General features: G+C 51.7%; 1 protein-coding gene across 3 annotated transcripts; it reads left to right on the top strand.

The window, feature by feature from the left end:
• Positions 1-517: 517 nt before the first annotated feature.
• On the top strand, positions 518-12,746 carry LOC144950853 (cortexin-3-like). 3 transcript variants are annotated; one of them, XM_078880991.1, is made up of 3 exons: positions 518-1,602; positions 2,407-2,543; positions 10,796-12,746. In XM_078880991.1, exons 1-3 carry the CDS (start codon positions 524-526, stop codon positions 11,230-11,232), a joined length of 1,653 nt encoding a protein of 550 aa, XP_078737117.1. In that variant the 5' UTR covers positions 518-523; the 3' UTR covers positions 11,233-12,746. The 3 variants fall into 3 exon arrangements, with proteins under 3 accessions (XP_078737117.1, XP_078737116.1, XP_078737118.1); XM_078880990.1 differs by having other exon boundaries at positions 2,404-2,543; XM_078880992.1 differs by lacking the exon at positions 518-1,602 and adding an exon at positions 1,619-1,726.
• The last annotated feature ends 261 nt before the right edge of the window (positions 12,747-13,007 follow it).

The following is a 13,007-nucleotide window of genomic DNA, read 5'->3' as shown; positions in this document are numbered from 1 at the left end:
TGAGTATAGTGGTGAGTGTAGTGGTGAGTGTAGTGGTGGTGATTGTAGTGGTGAGTGTACTAGTGGTGAGTGTAGTGGTGAATGCAGTGGTGGTGAGTGTAGTGGTGAGTGTAGCGATGGTGATTGTAGTGGTGAGTGTACTAGTGGTGAGTGTAGTGGTGAGTGTAGCGGTGGTGATTGTAGTGGTGAGTGTACTAATGGTGAGTGCAGTGGTGAGTGTAGTAGTGAGTGTAGTGGTGGTGAGTGTACTAGTGGTGAGTGTAGTGGTGGTGAGTGTAGTGGTGAGTGTACTAATGGTGAGTGTAGTGGTGAGTGCAGTGGTGAGTGTATTGGTGAGTGTAGTAGTGGTGAGTGTACTTGGGCGGTAAGGGGGGGTGCCTGGGGGAGGGGCGGCGAAAGGGGGGAGGGGCGGGGGGGGTGAGGGGAGGGGCGGGGAAGGACGGTGGGGGCCCCCCACCCCATTGGGGGGATGATAGATGGGGGGGGGGGCAATGGGGGTGTGCCACCCCCACCCCCCGTTAGCATGCGCGGCGATTCACACGCATCCTCGCTCGCGTCGTCCCCGAAGCGTGCGGCCTCGCCTCTCCACCCGGCACCTGTAGCGTGCGTCAACAGCAGCGAGACGAGGGAGACAGAGGAGGAGGAGAGACAGAGGAGGAGGGACAGAGGAGGAGAGACAGAGGAGGAGAGACACGAGGAGGAGAGACACGAGGAGAGACACGAGGAGGAGAGACACGAGGAGGGGAGACACGAGGAGGGACAGAGGAGGAGAGACACGAGGAGGGGAGACACGAGGAGGGACAGAGGAGGAGAGACACGAGGAGGGGAGACACGAGGAGGGACAGACGAGGAGAGACACGAGGAGGGGAGACACGAGGAGGGACAGAGGAGGAGAGACACGAGGAGGGGAGACACGAGGAGGGACAGAGGAGGAGAGACACGAGGAGGAGAGACACGAGGAGGGGAGACACGAGGAGGGACAGAGGAGGAGAGACACGAGGAGGGGAGACACGAGGAGGGACAGAGGAGGAGAGACACGAGGAGGGGAGACACGAGGAGGGGAGACACGAGGAGGGACAGACGAGGAGAGACACGAGGAGGGGAGACACGAGGAGGGACAGAGGAGGAGAGACACGAGGAGGGGAGACACGAGGAGGGACAGACGAGGAGAGACACGAGGAGGGGAGACACGAGGAGGGACAGAGGAGGAGAGACACGAGGAGGGGAGACACGAGGAGGGACAGAGGAGGGGAGACACGAGGAGGGGAGACACGAGGAGGGGAGACACGAGGAGGGACAGAGGAGGAGAGACACGAGGAGGGACAGAGGAGGAGAGACACGAGGAGAGACACGAGGAGGGGAGACACGAGGAGGGACAGAGGAGGAGAGACACGAGGAGGGGAGACACGAGGAGGGACAGACGAGGAGAGACACGAGGAGGAGAGACACGAGGAGGGACAGAGGAGGAGAGACACGAGGAGGGGAGACACGAGGAGGAGGGACAGACGAGGAGAGACACGAGGAGGAGAGACACGAGGAGGGACAGACGAGGAGAGACACGAGGAGGAGAGACACGAGGAGGAGGAGAAGGAGACGACCCAGGCAAGAATGATCTTCGTGTGACAGTGGCTAATTAATGCGTGGGGGGGGGGTGTGGAACTTCTCGCCTATTGTTCGAATGAACCATTGTCATCGGCGTTAGTTCGTTTCTCGCAATCCTTCCGGAGTAAGTTATTTCTACATCACCGTGCTCGTGTGTGTGTGAGACAGAGCGAGAGAGGCAAGAGAGCGAGTACGCACGTCCGCATATCGCATTCAAATCGGTCGCTACTTCCGATGACAGCACTTGCCCCAACAGTCTGTTGAGGCTATACGGGGAAGGGGTGGGTGGCGGGGATATTTGTCTTTTGTGTGCCGTGTACGGGGGGCTTTAAATAGGTGCTCGCTAACAGCACTTGCCCTCACAGACATCCTCGCGTAAGACGATATACGGGAGGGATCTTGTAAAGTGTTCTCGCGTGAGTGCTGTGAAGGGTGCGCCTATTAAGAAGGCAGTCACGGCTCCGTGTTGTTGTTGTTGCTGCTGTTGCCACAACAACCGAGGCCTGGCCGTCTTTGTCTTCCTCCCCCCTCCCCTCACAACAGTCTTGTCGGGAGATATTTGTTGTTGTTGTTGTGGTGGTTGTTGTTGTTGTGTCTACGCGCGCGCGCTCTCGGGAGGTGCTACATTTGATTGGCATCATCTACAAGTCTGGGGTGGGTGGGTGGGTTGGGGGCGTGTTCACAGTTAATATGATGGTGGGTGGTGGTGATGATGATGATGAGATTGTGATGACAGAGATGTGATCAGATCTCCCTTCTTCCCGACTCTGCCCCTCGCATTAAACCCACTCGCATCGCAAGCAGCGGAGTCGGGCCACGCCTGCTTTCTACTCTGTGCAAAATCTCCTTCAAACCACCACCACCACCAGCATCACCACCACCATCATCATCATCGCAACAGAAGAGAGAGCGACATCCATGCGATGAACACTGCGAAATAAGTAAGTGCTCTTCATGGTTTATTTATATTTTTTTGTTAACACGTGAATATACTCTTTGGTTCTTTCGGTAAAGTCACGTCGGTATAAAATAAAACAAATAAAATTTCGATTTAAAGCTTTCGTGACTGCAGGGATTCATCTTCTTGGTTCTTTCGGTAAAATCGCTGTCGCCTCGACAGACCTGGTCTTCACCTGAGGACGGCTGCTTGTTGTTGTGGCCGAAACGTCGTGAGAATTATTTTATTATGTTTTATTTTTATTATTTTATTACTTCCCTTCTACGTGACTTTACCGAAAGAACCGAGAAGAAAAACAAATTAAACCACGACGTTTCGGGCGCGACACACGTGAATATTGTTGCGTTAGATGGGTGCACCGCTTAAATGTTGGTGTCACGATCAGTCGCGTGCAGAGACGTTTGGGCATCGTAGGAGGGCTCTCGAATCTTCCCCGCTTCAACACAGAGCACAGCGAGACAACGCGGCCTTATTGTATTTGAATCATGCGCAGCAAGTGGAGAACTGCTGTGTCTGTTATTTAAAACAACAACAACAACGCCGATTGCTTTTCAATTGCTTCGACTGGCCGAGCAGTGTCGGCTTTTATTTTTCGCGTTCGGCGTCACGGTGTTGGGATAAAGAGTGCCGAGAAGTGCGCCGAGGTTGTTTCCATCGTAAACGACGTCTCGTGTAAATTTCGATTTAAAGCTTTCGTGACTGCAGGGATTCATCTTCTTGGTTCTTTCGGTAAAGTCACGTAGAAGGGAAGCCACAACGCAAGTAGCCGTCCTCAGGTGAAGAACAGGTCTGTCGGAAAGACAGTGTCTCATTCAGACACTGTCTTTCCGACACTGTCTTTCCGACAGACCTGGTCTTCACTTGAGGACGGCTGCTTACGTTGTGGCCGAAACGTCGTGATAATTATTGTATTATGTTTTATTTTTATTATTTTATTACTTCCCTTCTACGTGACGACTTTACCGAAAGAACCAAGAAGACGTCTCGTGTGTTGCGAATGTCACCAGCTCGGGGTTTTAGTTTTGTCTCTGCACTGTTGGACGACTAGGGAGTCTGTCCACCCGCGCGGGTCGTTTGGCCATACTTCACCGCGCTGGTATCAGCGGCGGGTTTGGCGAAGGTGGCGAGTTTGTGGTGGTGGTGTGCGAGAAGGGCGGGAGGGGTATAATAGCCGTGGTCAAGAATCGAACTGGGCTGGTATAACATATGTCCAATTTCCAAAAGCTTGATGTGCATCAACGTAGATTATTGTATCGAGTTTACGACGAGTGTACGTATACACAGAAGAAGAAAAAAATCGATGCTGAAAGCGTATGGAATTATTATAAGAATTATTCTTATAATAATTGTTATAATTATGAAAATAATTTATCAATAGTCGTTTAAATTTCGATTTAAAGCTTTCGTGACTGCAGGGATTCATCTTCTTGGTTCTTTCGGTAAAGTCACGTAGAAGGGAAGTAATAAAATAATAAACATAAAACATAATAAAATAATTCTCACGACGTTTCGGCCACAACGCAAGCAGCCGTCGTTTACCCACAGACATCTGAGTCTCTTTTTTTAAAGTGTCCAGGAGGTTGCCATACTCCTGATCGTGTGCGGAGTGTATTGCCAGAGAAGCTTCCGATTATATTCATCTGAACTCTGGATACAATGGGAATTGAGTCCCAAATATAAAAAAAATCTCTCCCAGGCTAGAAATCCATCAACAACCCTTTGGGCCACATTGGGAATTGTGGAGATCGCTTAGAGTTCGTGCAACGCGTAGTCGGCTATCGCGACCAATGTTATGCGTAATATAGTTTTTGGGTGAGATCGCGTAAATATAAATGCGTCGTTAAAACCCTCCACCACCCGACACAGTCAATTAGCAAGGTTTGTCACGTGACCAAAACATGCCGATTCGTTACGAGTACAGCAACACAAGCTGATCATGGCGGTCATTCATCCAAGCCCCGTCCACCTTTAGCCCCGCTCACCTTTGGGACCGTCCATAAATGACGTCACGCACCTAGCGGGGGGGGGGGGGGTCAGACATTTGTGGCGATGTGGTGTGACGAGGGGGGCGGTTGATAAATGTGACGTCACGTAAAAATGCGCAACTTTAAATAAATATAAACAACACGTTCTACTTAATTAAATAGACTTTTTTTAAATAAATGTGTGCAGAGCCACATTAATGACAATAGTTGAAAGCGATTTGAAGCATGTTTTATATTTTTGGGGCGGGTGGGGGGCAGAGCTATGTGACGTCATATTTGAGGGGGGGTCTGACTTTTTGTGATGCCGCGTGACGAAAGGGGGGGGGGGGTCAAAAATCGTCCAAAATCGCGTGACGTCATTTATGGACGGCCCCATTCCGACGTGTCACGAGCGAACTTCGATTATTTTTTCGTTATTTTTATTTTAAACACTTCGAGCGATTCGATGCATCGTCGCTATTCTTTCGGAAGTCGCACCCATAATTGTTACCCGATATTCCTAAAATCATATGAACGGGCTTATGACCACCACCACCACCACCATACTAATATAAAGATATAGAATAATGTTAAAATATAACCCGAAGCAGCATTACAATTCCGGACTTTATCTCAACTGAAATTAAGCACGGGTGGGTTGCAATAAATAATTAAATAATCGGGGGTGGGGGGGGGGGTTGGACTAGTGGGGGGAGGGGGTAGTGGGGAGGGGGGGGGGCAACCCCCCCCCCTCACCTTTCCCACCCACCACCAAAAACCCAGAACGTTGCCAATTTTACCGATATTCATCTTTGGGCATTTTTTTCCTGCCTTTCCTAGATCCGCCTTCGGCCGTGCGCTTATTTTTCGGCCGACTCCCGACTCCCGTGTCGGAACGGCAAATTGTTTTTTTTACTTTGCAGCGCGAGTGTGTGAAAAAAATAACAAAAATAATAATCGGCGAACACATTGCGGAGTACAAATGAGTCCAGACTCCCCAGTACCGTTGACTGGGTCCAAGCGTTCACAGGCAATGACCCATCGTGGAAACATAATAAGGTATTGATCAAAGGCAGCCAATTCAATTATCGCACCCATTACTTTCCTGGCTCCGGGTTGAGGAGCCAGGAATAGTCGACCCTCGGGGTTTTCCCGTCTCAGGTGATAACCGCGCGCAGGTTAACTTACCGATCATCGGAACGCAAAGGCAGCGTGCGACGATGACAACGACGATGATGGCTCACTCTCTCGCTGATCTCGTCACGGAGCGTAAACCATGACCACGGACTGAACTCCGGTGATCATCCTCGCAGCGACGGCCGCTTTTGGCTCGGTCATCGATCAAAGACGGTGGCCGCCGCACGTCGCGCGCTTTGCTGATTGCGCTTCTGCGGCCGTCTGGAACGCTCTTCCTTCCGATGTTAGGAAGCCACTGGGAGCTGAGCATTTTTAAATGATCCGGATTGAAAACTAATTTATTTTGTGTTCAGTTTAGTTGTTCTTCCCCCCTCCCCGCACCTACAATTAGCACGGTTGGCTATGTACGGTGCAAAAGAAGTTCAACATACATACATACATACACCTGATGGGCTCCATCAGAACAGTTCCCCTGGGAAGCTGCGTGGGGCTGTGAGCTCACCCACATTCCCTGGAGAAAGCGCCGATGGCAGCGCATGCCAGTTTCTCCGTGGGTCTGTATGCGAGTCTATGGGTCTCGGTGTCGGTCGATCGGATGCCATGGGAATCTGTGGGCTATCTTATGTCAGAAGCCACCGCCTGTCTCTCAGTGGGTCTCCGAGTGAGTCTGCGGTGTTCACGGGTCAGAGGTCGCAAACGGGTTTTGATTCCTTACCCGTACCCGAACCCGGCCACACCAGGGTCGCAAACGGCTACCTGTACCCGTACCCGGCCGGGTTACGGGTAGCCGGGTATCGGGTAGGGTACGGGTATCGGGTACCCGGTTGCGACCTCTGTCACGGGTGCGAGTCTGTGGATCTCTGCGAGTCTGTGGATCTCAGCGTGAGAGTTTGTTGATGAAGCCACTCGTTAGAACGTTCCAGTTTCTCGGTGAATCCGCGTTGCGCGCGTCATTACGTGCGAACGGAAGACCGTGGGATGGACTTGGTAGCTGCTTCCCCAACCACCTGGAGTCGCAATCCGCTCGCCGGGCTAAGCTGTCGGTGTGGGAGGACTCGGGTGTGAGGCTGAGCGGCATCACTTTAAACCAGCCGTGCTTAATCCACTGCTGCATGAAATCCTCTCCGAGACAGCCAACTCAATTGGACGTCCTATCAGATGCGTTCCTGTTCCTAGTTGGCCACTCCGTTATTACTGCTGGACATCTGTGGAAAAAGATCTTCATAACTCATCGGATTCCTCCCGTATACATATTCTGATTTAAAAAAAACATTCTGATTATTCATGAGACGCACTAAAACTGTATTTCTAGGGTTTCTATTTAAAATTTGAAAGAAAAAAAATCCAAATCGACTTTCGAGGTGTTAATTGGTATTTCATTTTATCTTGGGTTTGTGCCATTTTTTTTGTTTCAATTGCAATTTCCGAAGTGTGAAATCTACAACTGCCAGAGATGGAGGGTGGTGGGGGTGGAGAGACACCGGGTGACGAAGCAACTACAGAAGCAGTGGGGGGGGGGGGGGGAAGGGGGGGGGGACAAGACAGTTGGAAACAACGGAGGAGAACGGAGCGAAAGAATAAAATCAGAGACGATTGTGCAGTGATAAAGGAGCGTGATGAAGGCGACCGCAGAAATGTAACGGAACGCCGGAGGGCACGGAGAAAAAAGACAAAATAATTGCGCGCAGAACCGTGAACATTGCACGTAATTTTTTTTTCTTTCTGCGGAACCATCCTGCCTGACCCGTGGTCGTATTGGAAGCTGCCGCTGCGGATTAGAAGCCTCGTGCGTAGGATGAGCTCCTGTCGATCTACTAAGGTCAAGTGCGTCATTAACGCTGCCTGCCGATTAACGGTCCCGTAAGGCGGTGGTCGAAGGTGGGGCAGTGGCACACCGGTTGGCGCAGCGCGCTTGTAAGTTAGGGCCACCCGAGTTTGATTCCTGGCCATGGCCAACAACGACTTACAGAATCAGAATATTTATTCATGCCGGAGGAGGAATCCAATGAGCCATGAAGCTCTTTTTCGCAGATGTCCAGTAGGGGTGGGTCAGTACGCTACAACAACGACAGACAATATAGAAAACATGATAGGAGTGCAAAGTATAGGGAGAATCGCCGGATGAGGCTGGCTGTAATTATCGGTGAAACGTTCAAAGTCCAGTATATATCCTGTCTTGATCCCCGACGGGCATGCCGAAATATGCCTTGTAGGCCTCACACATCTTAACAGATGCTTCCACAGAGTACGTTTACGCTTTTGTCTTGATAAATTGGCCGCAGACAAGCAAAATGTGTCTGTCGGATGCTTGCAAGCCTCTTGATGCCATCTAAAGAAAAATGCAGATATGTATCCACTTAGGCAGCTGGAACTGAACTGGTGGGCTTAAGGCCCCTGTATTTATACTATTATTTATATTACTGGAAAGTTCTAGAATGTTCTAGAAGTTACTCCAAGTTTACTCAGCACTGAATCTATCTGGAATGTTCTGGAAAATAGGTAAATTTCAAAATATCAATGTCCAGGTCACAAAAGCAAAGTTCGTGGGGAATAATAGCCATTTTGTGTACTTTTGAGGCATAAGCAATTAGGAAATAACACTTACTACCCAGGAACAAAAAAAATTGTTACACAGTGTTATTATTAGCGTCTTTCAATTTGCCGCTTCGACCTTCCGAATGCCTTTTAATTTGCCTCTGGGACCTTTTCAGGCCTATTTAAACCAACGGTGCCCTTTCCAAAGCAGGCTAATTTGGCGCTTAGTCTTTGGCACCTCCGCCCATCGTACAGAAGTCTTTGAATAAAAATGTTTTAAGTCCATTTGGGAGGACGTCGGGTGGCTCTGAGATTGCGAGAATTTGACCCGAATCGCTAAAAATGTTTTATCCTGGCTTCGAATCTGGGTTTCGGCCACGCTGTGGTTAAACCAGGTGTTCTGAAATGTAGTGAGTTGTTAGGCTCAGCCAATCACAACTGACTGGACTTAAACAACAACAACAACGACAAAAAAACCCAGAAAAAGAATTTTGGCCACAACCCCCCAAAAAATGCAAGCAATTGAGAATTAAATGTTTTTTAAAAATGTTTTTAATTCTATTCTTACTGCCATGCAATGAACAACTGTCTAGAGCCAGGTCAGATGAGAGACTGCAGGGCACGGTGTGGATAAGAGGCCACTCGAAGTGAACTCAGGACTACTTCTGTGATATCCAAGTCCACGGGTCATTCTCTAACGCAGGGTAATTCACTGCTCTGCGTGACATCCGAATTTGTAGATATTTGAAATGGGTAGACTGTCCTACAAAGGACATCGCTTAACGCAACCACAATTATACCCAACCTCGCTGTCAGCCCGCTAATGATCAGATATAGACACTCAAGATGTGGATCATGGCTGATGTGTAACGATGACGCCAATACTAAATTGACCCTCATCCCCTCGAATTGACCCTGACACGGACTCCCTCTACGCTCCCTCTCCCATTTCCACCCCCCCCCCCAATCCCCTGAGCTGAGCGGAGATCATTATTTGGTTGGTCATACTCTGTAAACTTCAAGCCTCATCTCCGCCACCTTCATCGCCACCTGTGTAATACAAAAATAAATCTCACAGTCACACGGCTGTAACAGGAGCTCTGTACAGAGCAGTGAACCTTCGGCCAAATCTGAGGCATTGCCTTGGCTGTTGTAGTCAATGTTGTTTGTGCTTTTTGTTTTTGAGCCATTTATTTATTTTTTGATTATTATTTTATTTTGCTTGGTAGTAGGGGTTTTCATTTGCTTCGTACGTGTGTGTGTTGGGAGTGGAAGTGTAGCGGTTAGCGCTATACTGCGCTACGAACCTGGCGACCCGATTATCTGAACAGGTCCTGGGCCTCCCCTAGGTTGACTCAGCCTCAAATGAGTACCTGGTGTGGTGAGTAAACATCGCCACTGGGGAGACAAAGGCGGCCGGACTTGGTGCTGGCCAACCACCCCCTCGTGTGCCATGCCTGCCATCATAGGTGCTTGCTTACAGCACTTGCCCCAACAGTCTGTTAAGGCTACACGGGGTATCTCTGTCTTTATTGGGCTTTTTTCGTGTCGTACGTAGCCAACCGCGTACGGCACGAATTTGTTCCTCCTGTAGAATTAATGTGCAGCGTTGTGGGATGCTGATGGCATGAATAATGCTATGAAATAATAATTGTTGTTGATGTAGAACCACTAATTTTTACAGTCGCGGGTACATTTTAATGTATGCAAAGATACAAATAAAAGTTACAGGAAATGGAAGAGAGAAGACAAATCATGGGAAATGAGAGGAGGAGGATGGAAAAGGAACGCAGGAATGGGAGCAGGAGGGCTCAGGAAAGGTGAGGAGAAGGCAGAAGGAGAGGCTCCATCAGGGACACCATGCTGCTGCTGCTGCACAGAGCGGAGTCTGTTTTCACAGTGGGCGGGGTGCGGGGAGAGGGGACGGTTTCCTAGTGGGCGTGGTGGCCACACAGTAGTCACGTGACGTACGGGAGGCCTTGAGTTGCTTTAGAGAAGTATAGATGAGAGGGAAGGGTTACAGAGTGGGGGGTGGCCATGCAGAAATGTACGTATGCACGTTGAATTTCTTTCGCACTGTACGTAGCCAACCATGCCAATCGGAGGTACGGAAATCACGTGATGTACGGCAGGCTTGGGCTGGTTTAGATCGAGACAGATGGAGACGTACAGCTGAGAGGGGAGGGTTTCAGAGATGGCATGACTCGCAGGAGGCTTGAGCTGATTTAGAGAGCGAGAGAGACGATCAATCCTCTTGGTTCTTTCGCTAAAGTCACGTAGAAGGGAAGTAATAAAATAATAAAAATAAAACATAATAAAATAATTCTCACGACGTTTCGGCCACAACGCAAGCAGCCGTCCTCAGGTGAAGACCAGGTCTGTCGGGGAGACAGCGTCTGAATGACGCTTATTTATTATGTTTTATTTTTATTATTTTATTACTTCCCTTCTACGTGACTTTAGCGAAAGAACCAAGAAGATAAATCCCTGCAGTCACGAAAGCTTTAACTCGAGAGACGATCAAACGAGGTGAAATATTCCGTCTGCTGACGACAGGGCGGCCTGACCCTCGTCCCTCCCCCCCCCGCGCGCTATGCAGGCTCCTCTCTCACCACCCCTCGGAGCCGAGCTATGCTCGTTTTGCTCGCGCTCTGCGAACTCCGAGCCTCTTCACCGGCGCCGTTCCTCCGCTCCTCCATGGGCGCCGGCGACGCCTTCACGGCCTCCCCGGCCGGCCTCCACCACGGCGGCGCCTCCGCCTCGGCCCAGTCCGTCGGAGGCGCCGGCGGCGTCGGAGGCGCTGGCGGCATCGGCGGCATCATCGGCGCGGGCGGCGGGCCGCATCCCGTGCCGTCGCTCACCCTGGAGCAGAAGGCAGCGTTCTGCTGCGTGGCGCTGCTGCTCGTTTTCCTCGGCGTGCTCATCGTGCGCTGCTTCCGGATCCTGCTGGACCCCTACAACAGCATGCCCTCGTCCACGTGGACGGATGGCATCGACGGCCTCGAGAAGGGCCAGTTCGAGTATGCGCTCGCCTGACCGCCACCGTTGCCGACGCCACCACCCCCACCGCCACCCCCAACGTCGACTCCTCCTGCTCCGCCTCCTTTCGACGAGTGTAGTTTAACAATAAAAAGAGACGAGACAGGGGGCAGTAGTCCCTCGGTTGACGTTTTTTTTTTAAATCCGTTCCACGAAAACTACCGTGAACCGAAATAACCGTTCATCGAATTCACTTGTAAGTTGAAAAAAAAAGTTTCATAGACATCGGCGAGTCTGCAAGACAGCTGATTTTCCACTGCCCAAAGCAGAAAACGTAACGCACAACAAAGCCCGTTCGGTGTCTAGACGCTCACGAACGGGCGTCGATGATTGGCCGAGGGCGCGGCCCGGCCCCGCTTACGAGCGCTCGGATTGGCCGAAATTGGCGCCCCACGTGCATGACGTTTCACCTCCCATGGGCTCCTATGGGAGGCGAAACGTGGAACGAAAAACCGTTAACCGAGGGACTGCTGTATAGGGTAAATGCAGGCCTTCATTTATCACAGATTTTTTTTCCAGATCGATGCGAGGCTGCCGTGTAGTAGGAACTTTCCGCACTACCACTTGAGTACAAGGTAGACCTATGCACGGTAATCCTGCATTATTCTCACCCAGCCGTCGTTAAGGGCACCTGGTGACCCGAACCACTTCACTATTCACGCACGGTTATTTGCACAGCACAGCACACACACCACACACACACAACCGCACACACATACACCGCACACAACAACAACAACCGCCATTCGTCACTAAGTGGCGGTGATGTCACCACGACGCTTGTGCCAGGCCATGTGCACCTTGAGGCCACGTGAAGTGTCGAACGCCCGCTGGCAGGAGGTCACGGGGCAGACCCAGGTGCCACACCACTGCAGACACACGCACGTACACACCACCGCACAGTCACATAGACCACACACACGCACACCATTGCACATACACACATACACCACCACACACATTCACCACACACACCACTGCACACACATACAAAGACAAAAATCCCCCGTGTAACCTGAACAGACTGTTGGGGCAAGTGCTGTTAGCGAGCATCTCTGAAGGCTGGAACAGCACAGGAGGGTACGTGGGTGATCAACACCACGCCCGGCCACCTTTGTCTCCCTAGTGGCGACGTTTACACACTGCACCAGGTACTCATTTGAGGCTGAGTCGACCTAGGGGAGACCCAGGACCGGTTCAAATAATCGTCACCGGTGTTGGCCGTGAGCGGGAATTCAACCCGGGTCGCCAGGTTCGTAGCGCGGCGTAGCGCTAACCGCTGCGCCACCGCTCCCCACACTCACACGGACAGACACACACACGCGCGCACACCACGCGCGTGACCGCAGCACGATGCGAGACGCACCTGCCGCGCCAACAACAAACAATTCCCCGACCAGCTTTTGCACGACTGTTCCGACTGCAGTGGCAGAGCGCCCACGTGGATCGTGAGCGGTGTCCGACACTCCGCGCGAAGCCCACACCCCACCGTGCTGGTGGGCAAAGAACAACGCGGTGGTGGGGGGGGGGGGGGGTAGGGGGCGGGGGGGGGTCAGGGGCCTGCGCCGTGCCCAACCTCCGCCTCGTCGTAGCCCCGGGGCACCTGGGCCCCCCCTCTCTCGGCCCCCTCTGGACCCCACCAGACCGTTTGGGAACCTCTGGCCTCGCCTCCACCTCGGGCCCACGGTCCCCTGCGCACCGCCCTGCACGGCCCTCGTGCCGGGGCGGTGGGGAGCCTCGCAAAGCGGCCCAAGGGCCTCTTCCCCGCGGAC

This window comes from Lampetra fluviatilis, chromosome 59, assembly GCF_964198595.1.
Source record: "Lampetra fluviatilis chromosome 59, kcLamFluv1.1, whole genome shotgun sequence".
In the NCBI taxonomy this organism is placed as follows: Eukaryota; Metazoa; Chordata; class Hyperoartia; order Petromyzontiformes; family Petromyzontidae; genus Lampetra; species Lampetra fluviatilis.
This window is presented reverse-complemented; position numbering and strand designations above follow the sequence as displayed.

Bases quoted from the DNA above. Each gene is read 5' to 3' on its own strand.
- LOC144950853 (XM_078880990.1), top strand. From the start codon at position 524: ATGCGCGGCGATTCACACGCATCCTCGCTCGCGTCGTCCCCGAAGCGT. The intron at 1,603-2,403 runs GCAAGAATGATC...TCGCATCGCAAG, and splicing joins AGGAGAAGGAGACGACCCAG to CAGCGGAGTCGGGCCACGCC. The intron at 2,544-10,795 runs GTAAGTGCTCTT...CGCGCTATGCAG, and splicing joins CGATGAACACTGCGAAATAA to GCTCCTCTCTCACCACCCCT.